This window comes from Hippoglossus hippoglossus, chromosome 13 (assembly GCF_009819705.1).
Source record: "Hippoglossus hippoglossus isolate fHipHip1 chromosome 13, fHipHip1.pri, whole genome shotgun sequence".
Lineage (NCBI taxonomy): Eukaryota > Metazoa > Chordata > Actinopteri > Pleuronectiformes > Pleuronectidae > Hippoglossus > Hippoglossus hippoglossus.
The window spans coordinates 13,893,387-13,901,808 of record NC_047163.1 but is presented as its reverse complement, the minus strand read 5'-3'; the positions used below and the strand labels follow the sequence as shown (position 1 = coordinate 13,901,808).

Below are 8,422 nucleotides of genomic sequence, written 5' to 3'. Positions count from 1 at the left end.
AGCGACATGTTTATTGTTCATTCATGTAGTGACCCAGTAGGATCTATACAGGAAACCATTCTCTGCCGACCCGCTCAAGTGTGAGGAGACAATAACTACATGTCCAACAGTTACACTTACAGTTACAATATATTGACTAGATTAAAAAATTTTAGATAGACATTTCAACACATATTGTTGAGACTGAAAATAACATTTGTTATGTTATTATTATACGAGTTATGGTCGTTTGTGTCTCCCTCACATGGTTATTATGGTGACATCAAGTCTACAGTGTAACTTTATACAAATATTATGATAGAAGCTAAATGCCAGAAGCTGCAAAAAATGTCAGATGTGTTTGAAATTGATTTGCAACAAGTAGAGCAGGAAGAAATGTGAGGTAATTGCTGCCTTCATTTTAATTCCACTACCACAAATGAAACAGCAGCTTTGACAGATTCTGAACTTTCAAATATTATTTAACATAATTTCCCGACATAGAAAAGCAAGTCAAAACTAAATTAAAATATCTTGTTTTACACATACACCATCAATTATATGTTTTTGGAGATGTGTGTTTGAGATGTTCAGTAATCGTTGAGGTAGCAGTTTTTTTTCCTCATGGATGTTGCTCATTGAAATCAACCCGACCTAACGCATGTGAAGATACACTTGACTTGGGCTACACACACATTCAGTCAGTATAAATATAGGTATTTTGTAAATATTATGTATTGCCTGTTCATTAAAAACAAACAATAGTTGCAAAATAAAATGTGAATATTAAGAGTAGGAACTAATCATTTAAGTGGCACAGCGACACAGCTGCCATCTACATTATTTTCAATTTTCAATTTCATAGCCCTATTTTTTTTTAAATTATTTCTCCACTAATAATCAATGGCCGTGGACGCAGTCGTAGAGTGGATCTCAGTGGCGGTTGTGGCGAGCGAGGCCGAGGTCCCGGTCGAGGTTCCGTCGCGTAGTTTGGCGCGGGGCCTCATCATCTCCTCCGTGTTCTGTTCGGGTTTGACCAAGAGCACGTAGCTCTTGGGCAGGAAGATGCAGGTGAGCAGGCCGAAGCTGGAGGCCAAGATGGCAAAAATCTGGACGGCCACCATGAACTTGCCACGTGTGCTGAGGTAGGCCGGGACGAAGGAGATCCACACGATGAAGAAGACGAGCATGCCGAAGGTCACGCACTTCGCCTCGCTGGAAGACGGATAAAGAAAACATGCATTGTACCTCTGACGTTTTAAAATGAACTTTTAACAACAAGAGAAGAATTAAAACTTCAAATCTCAAGGGTCGATGACCTCTCATGAGATATCAGTGTTTGTTGCAGCTTTTAACATTTGTCAGTGTAAACAGTGTCTGTTCAATGGCACTCAATCTACATTAAGATAATACCTCCACCAAGGCCCAACAGTCCCATCATGAAACCATATTTAAATTCACCAGATCCAGATGTCGATTTCGATCACACACACTAAATATCAGCCCCCTAAACATGTCAAATTTTTTATGATTGAATCAAATAAATTGTTAAAAAACGCCCTGCCAATGTTAAAGAAAATCTCTCAATGTTAAAGAAAATCTCCCAATGTTAAAGGAAATTTAAAGAATTCCCACAATCAAATAGAAAAATAAACAGACGAGTGAAAACATAACCTCCTTGATGGAGGTAATAATCCTTCAATACTTTTGCCTGTTATATTCTGCCCTTTACCTCTCTTTAGACATTTCAAAATGATTGTAGTACATATATAGACCAGATAAAAGAGAAATGCAATAATGAAATTATTATGCTCCCAATGAGCTGGTGGCTGTACTGATATTAAAGTAATTGTTTTCTTACTGCTTTACTCATTCCATGTTTACCCATTGCTCTATAGCTTTGAGTCACGCATCATTGAATATATTTTTAATTGGTTCCTTGTTCACGCACATTTTTTCCTGCAAAAAATGTGTCAAAAGTAAAAATTCATAAAATTTATTTATTGTTAGTTACTAGTTTATAAAAAAAGAATACATCAGGGGCCGATCAGAGTTCAGGTTGGGCCAGTACCCCCATGGCCTTCCCCCCCCCCCCCCCCCCGTGAGTCTCCTACCTGAAGTTGTCCTCCAGCTTTCGGGCTATGAAGGCGAAGATGAAGGCCAGCAGAGCCAGCAGGATGTCATAGGCAAAGACGCAGCAGATGAAGATCACTGAGCCTTCGTCACACTCCAGGATGATCTTTATATTCTGGGCCGAGGTGTTTTTCACGGGGTGAGGAGGGAGGACGATGAGCCACACTGTGCAGGCGATCGCCTGGGGAGGAGCACGGAAACATCTGTCACATTATCACATAATTACATCCGACACCACTAACGTTTAAAAGGTCAGAGTAAAATGTCAAGTAAGAGCCAAGACTTCCTGTGACTGTAGGTACCTGGATTAATGTTGCCACGGCTGTTATCGCCCTCTGGTGGGCACAGCTGATAGTGTCAACTTCAGGGTTGGCACAGACGTTGGCATCATTGTGGCTCTGTGTGTTGGTGACGATGACGTCAGGACTGCCGCTGTTGGCCGCTGCCTCAGCTGCTGCTTTTGCAGCTTGGGTGGCGGCTTTGGCTCTGGTACGAGCTGCTTTCAGAGCCTGGGCCCTCAGCATCAACAGCACTGATTTACCTGAAGTCAACACACATTGCAAGTGTTATTGTAGAATTTTAAAAAAACATTATAGCGAGAGGTAATACCTTGAAAAATAAAAAACCTCAGAATTACCAAGATCAAGGTGTAGACCAAAAAAAATTGATTTCCTGCAGATACTCAGATATGTTTGCCTGATTCAAGATTCAAGATTCAAGAGTTTATTCTCATGTGCACACCAATTACATTTAGCACTCGCTGGCAATGAAATGCTTGGGTCACAGGCTCTCTTCTAGAAATGCTCAAAATATTACACAAGCAAAAAAATAAGAATAAAAATAATTGTAGAATAGAATATCAAAAAATAGAAAAGAATAAAAAATATATATATTCAAAAAATATATACACCTAAAAAAAGTAGTGCAATATGGTAAGGAAAAGTAGTGCAATATGGTAAGGCCTGGCATATGGTGAAAAAAAAATAACATACACAAGCAGATATATGAGGTAAAGTATGCTCACCCATGATGGAGGAAAGGCAGAGAGCAAAGCCCAGAGCCAGGGCCACCTGGCTGGTCATACAGCTCCAGTGCTGAGGCTCTCCGAGGAAGACGATGGAGCAGAGGAAGGTCACCACCAGCGAGAAAAGCAGCGAGAAACTCAACAGTGGATCGTTTGCCTTCACCAGAGGTGTCCTGATGTGCATGGCAAACACTACCTGGAGGAACATAAACACATTCAAACACAACATGGGACATTTTAGCTCCTCACTCTCCGCACTTGTTTTTCCATCTATGATTCTCACCCCAACAGAGATGGTAACCAATGCCCCGAAGGCAGAGATGGCGATGAGAGTGATGCCCAGCGGCTCCCCGAAGGCCAGGAACTCGATGATCTTTGGTACGCAGGCATCATGAGCATCATTGGACCAGTCGTCTCCGCTGCACAGGATACATTCACGAGCATCTGTCAGGGTGAAGAGAGGGAGATGAGAGGACGGTGGGGTCGGCAGAAGTTACAGGCAGCATCATGGTTGACTTGAAACTGTCCAGGAAACTGTCCAAGTAGATATTTTTGTCTATGGAAACATGACAGGATTCATCAGCGTACATAAGACGTTGCTGATGTACCCCCGTTTTAGCATAAGAGTAGAATTACATCTGATTTTGCTCTAGAGAATTCTGATGGGTTTTAGAAAAAAAAGGTTTTGCAGCATTATAAAGATGTATAAGCTGTTTTTATTTTATTTTATTGTTTTAAACAGGATTGTAAATATCATATTTATAATATATTATATAATATATTCTTTTGTTTATATATAATTTATTGTAAGGTGTCCATTGGTGATTAGAAAAAAATAAATGTATTATTATTATTATTATACATCCTTTGGACAGATACCAGTTTGCAATATCTGGGTTTAAGAGAAGTAAAACAGAAGTAGAACAGTATTTTTCTCTGACAGATCCATTAACATTTGAATAATAATTCAAATTCAAGAAGGAACAAAATTAAATAAAATCATTAAAATGTATGTTTCAGTGGACATTTGAGGAGGACACTGTCATATTTGAGTTTGAAAGTTGTGTACAGACTGGTTGTGTTGCTGATCTCTCCGTCAGCACAGGGGATACAGTCAAAGCAGCAGACTGGCTCTCCCTGCCGGATCCCTTTCCTGGTGCCGGGCTGACAGTTCTCACTGCACACTGACCGAGGAGGCTGCAACACAAACACACATTTATAGACATAACTATAACTAAATACATATATACAAAGACTCACAATTAAAGAGAGTAGACTTAGTCATTATTTGCTGTCTTAAAAGGCTCCTGACCTCCAGCACTTCATTGTTCCACACAATGGAGTCATTGGTTATGGTCATCCTGTCCCTGGGAGCTGCTGAGCCATTGTAACGTCCCACGGTGATGTACGATATCTCCCCTTGACCATTGACCTGCCAGTTGATGATGTCATAGAAGCCCTCCACATCCCCCTCCTCAAAGTAGATCTCTTCGTCTGTGTTCGGGACCTTGAAACGCACGTTCTTCAGGTAGTACATCAGCTAAGGACGACAGAGACAGAACAACATCTTGGTTTTCTTTAGTATGACTGGACATATTTTACACCAACTATAAGTTCAGATTTGTAACAGCATGTTACACATTTCATGGTAGAAATGGAGCAGGGCCTCTTCCTAACACAAGTACCATTTAGTCAAAAGAACTCTGGCATTTCCAGTTTTTCACTTTTTTGAAAGTTAATTGTAGCACCACCTTCTGGTCGATAATATATGTTGGGAAACATTTGCTCGTCCTTCCTAGGTGAGGTGACAGTGTTAATGTCTGTAGCTCATTCCAATGTACTATAATTTGAGCTGTGGCAGAAGATAAACTATAATAACACTAAGGTTCTCACTGGGGTTAGAACCCTTATAAAACGGTCTACCACATATGAGCTGTCAATGCTTTAAACAACAGTTAAATAATTCTTAAACAATATTTTAAATAATTTCCACAGTAGGTTTAGATCTACTGTATATTAGCTAAATATTTCATTTTATTACAGGTTGTTTGCACAAGGTGTCTAACAATAACTTAACACACACACGTGTACCTGCCATGGCTCAAAGTTGGTGATGTCAGCACAGCTGTTCCCACTGAACGGTCCCTGTCCATCTACACAGTGCTCCAGGTTGTGCAGAGCGTGTGCCACAGCATACACAGCTTTGTATACACTGAGGGGAGGTGCCATCATCTTCATCATCATCACTATCATTACTATCTTCATCATCATCACCATCATCACCATGAATTGCAAAATGATCCAGGTGGATAATTACAGGTTTCGTTCACCCCCGTCGCAGAAAGAAAAACACACTTTCACACACTTGTTCTGTTTCATGTTTCTGTCACTAAAGCCCAATCTTTGTTTGTGGTGCTTAAAGCAACATCGACACCAAAATGTATTTTTCAGAAATAATTACTGTGGAACTACTTTGCATCAAAAAATAGTCCCAATGAAAACAGGTGTTAATATCTGGGACAATGTCTCTAAAGGTGATATGTCTCATATAATTCTCATCACATTAACTCATTCTCATCACGGTCACGTAAATAGGGGGAGAACAGTCATATGGGTGATAGTTATGACATTGGCAGTAACATTTATATGAATTGGTGACATTGCTGACATCAGTTAGTAAGTGTTAATGGGGAGAACTGACCTGTAGGTGATTCTTAACTGGGAAACATCAGAGTAGGTGTTATTGAGCTGAGCCACAGACTCGCTCCCTGAGCACAGCCCGACAGGAGGCCCCCTCACTGCCCTGGACAGAGTGCCGTTAACCTCTCTAGCCGTCTGTTTAGCCTGTTTCAGAGCTCTGCCATAGTCCAGTGTGCAGTTAAACAGCTGCAAGACAACAATCATCTGATCTGATCCTAGTGACTCTTAACATTACGACACATGCATTTTTACAGTTTCAATTCCAGCTCCTCAAGTCAATTAAAAAGCTTTAAAAAAACTGACCGACTCCCAGAATTCCTCAGTGAGTTTGTCAGCGTAGGGGTCTAGGTCCAGAAGATGGCGCTGAAGATCAGGGATGTCAGCCCTCTTCAAACCAAAGCCCAGAGTGCCGCCCAGCACTGAGCTCAACTGCAGAACAACATGCACGTTATCAGCCTCAGCTCAAACTGTGATGTACATCCTTTATTCAGACTCTTTCCCTCTTGGTCATCACGCGACTGATCACTGACCCCAGGCTGGTTGATGAGAGCGGAGGTGACCCAGGCCTCGCTGGCGATCCAGGTGCGGTTGGTGACATTGTGGCGGAGCAGCTCAAGGATCAGAGGACTCAGGTCTACGTCTGATGAGAAGACCACAATGATCTTGGCTGTGGACTCAACGACGGTGTCAACAATTTGCTGGATGTCCTGCTGGGAACTCACCTGAAGTAGCAGGAATAGAAAACTGCAGAAACAACAGCGTATTCATTTGATCAAAATGACAATTACAGACGAAGTGATTACCTTAGGCAGCGTCTCAGAGAAGGAGATGCAGACACCAGCTTCCTCCACCTGCTCCTTGAAGTCTTTGATACCGTACTTGCCGTAGTCATCATCTGCAGCGATGGTGCCCACCCAGGTCCAGCCGAAGTGCAGCACCAGCTGGGCCATAGCTGTGGACTGGTGCTTGTCGTTGGGGATGGTCCTCAGGAAGGTGGGGAACTGGAACTTGCTCTCCAGGGCAGAGCACGACGAAAAATAGCTGACCTACAGATACGGATAAGAGGATGAGCAAGTCTCGTTCTGTTGACATCTCCTTGTCTTTACCTCTGTGTCTCTCACAGCTGCCTTACCTGTGGGAAGTGATAAAGTCCCAGTATCCTGGCTGTGGCGATGGACAGATCGGAGCCGCCGGCGCCCACCAGAGCGGCCAGGGGCGGCCCGTTCCCGCAGCGGTAGTTGGGCACGGCCTCGTCCTGGCCCGTCAGGTAGGTGAGGGTGCCCTCCACGGCCTTGGAGATGGTGAAGCAGGAGTCGTAGATGACGTAACCCAAGTCTGTGCTGGGCAGCAGGTCGTCCCTCTTGTTTATTTCATTGATGGCGAACAACATGGTCTGGGTCCAGCGGAAGGTGCGAAAGTTAAACCTGGAGGATGAAAAACACAAAAGAGATGAATTTGATTCTCCTGTTTTTATGTCTTTTCACACCTCCAATGCTTGTATTTAGTTCGACAGAAAAACTCAAGACTCATGTTCAGTAGGTGCAAAAATAAAATACTTGACAGAGGATCCACACACATAATTTTAGTCCTGATGTTTCTAACTAAATTACCCACAAAAGGACAGACTCTGATGCTGCTTGTTGTTGCATATGCAGACTCTGTACATAATATTAATAATAAAGGCTACTGTAGCTAATTGGTCCCAGAGGTGCTGCCCGGCTGTCTTGATTTCTGTAGTTAAATCGTGATGCTAAGAGATCTTAGGAGGACGTTGTGTGGATGAAACACATAATTAAGAGCAGAAATATTTCATAAATAAACTTTAATAGGACAATAAGTGTATCTGTTATAAAGATTCTAACAACAGCTGAAGGTAAAGGAGACAGCTCGACTCACCCCTCACACTCCGAGGAGACGGGCACCCTGGAAGTGTTGCTGTCGGTGGAGGCGATGCGATTGTGAACAGGAAACATCCCCCCAATGACGACCTTCTTCTTGTCCACGTTCTTGTAGCCGCTCAGGTTGAACTTGGCCTTCAGCTTGCACGTGGATTCTGCAGAGACAGACCTGTAAATGTAGAAAAAGGCACAAAATCCCAGCAGGAAGCCTCTGATTTCCATGCTCCGTCTGACACAGTGAAAGGACTGAGCTCTCTCACTGTGGCAGACGGCAAAGTGTGACAGGTGTCTCATCTGCTCCCGGGGGAGACGTGCCACACAAGGTTACATCAGATCAGATTCAACAGTGAAGAGAAGGGCCCTGGATTACAATGAGAAGCTGAGTGGACATTAACTTCATTTCATTTGAAACAGAACAGTATGATTTGGTTCATTTTAACAAAGAGCAAAGCATTTTTTTTATCTTATTAATGGTGTTAAAGATTAAGTTCAAAAATTGTTCCACCAGTTTTGTCCCACTCCTTCAGCACAAACTGGACGCTGAACCAATGAAAAATGCAGAAAATATCAAATACATTCAAATAAAACATCCCATAATTTCATATCTTCTCTATTCTTTCTCTCTGTCCTCCTGTAAATACCAATCAGTTCATTAGTCTCCACTCAGGTCGGCTACAGAGCAACAAAC

The 8,422-nt window shown here is 42.4% G+C and overlaps 1 protein-coding gene across 1 annotated transcript; it reads right to left on the bottom strand.

The window, feature by feature from the left end:
• Nucleotides 1-494: 494 nt before the first annotated feature.
• LOC117773123 (vomeronasal type-2 receptor 1) lies at nucleotides 495-7,956 on the bottom strand. The gene is made up of 14 exons (XM_034604821.1): nucleotides 7,733-7,956; nucleotides 6,969-7,260; nucleotides 6,640-6,882; nucleotides 6,367-6,558; nucleotides 6,140-6,265; nucleotides 5,838-6,022; nucleotides 5,228-5,348; nucleotides 4,449-4,676; nucleotides 4,210-4,333; nucleotides 3,420-3,580; nucleotides 3,137-3,332; nucleotides 2,415-2,653; nucleotides 2,094-2,293; nucleotides 495-1,194 (listed from the first exon to the last, which is right to left on the bottom strand). Exons 1-14 carry the CDS (start codon nucleotides 7,954-7,956, stop codon nucleotides 873-875), a joined length of 2,853 nt encoding a protein of 950 aa, XP_034460712.1. The 3' UTR covers nucleotides 495-872.
• Between the last annotated feature and the right edge of the window lie 466 nt (nucleotides 7,957-8,422).

Coding starts and splice junctions, on each gene's coding strand:
- LOC117773123 (XM_034604821.1), bottom strand. CDS start 7,956: ATGGAAATCAGAGGCTTCCTGCTGGGATTTTGTGCCTTTTTCTACATT. Junction 6,023..6,139: donor CTGAGGAATTCTGGGAGTCG/GTCAGTTTTTTT, acceptor GTTGTCTTGCAG/CTGTTTAACTGCACACTGGA. Junction 4,334..4,448: donor GGAACAATGAAGTGCTGGAG/GTCAGGAGCCTT, acceptor TTTGTGTTGCAG/CCTCCTCGGTCAGTGTGCAG.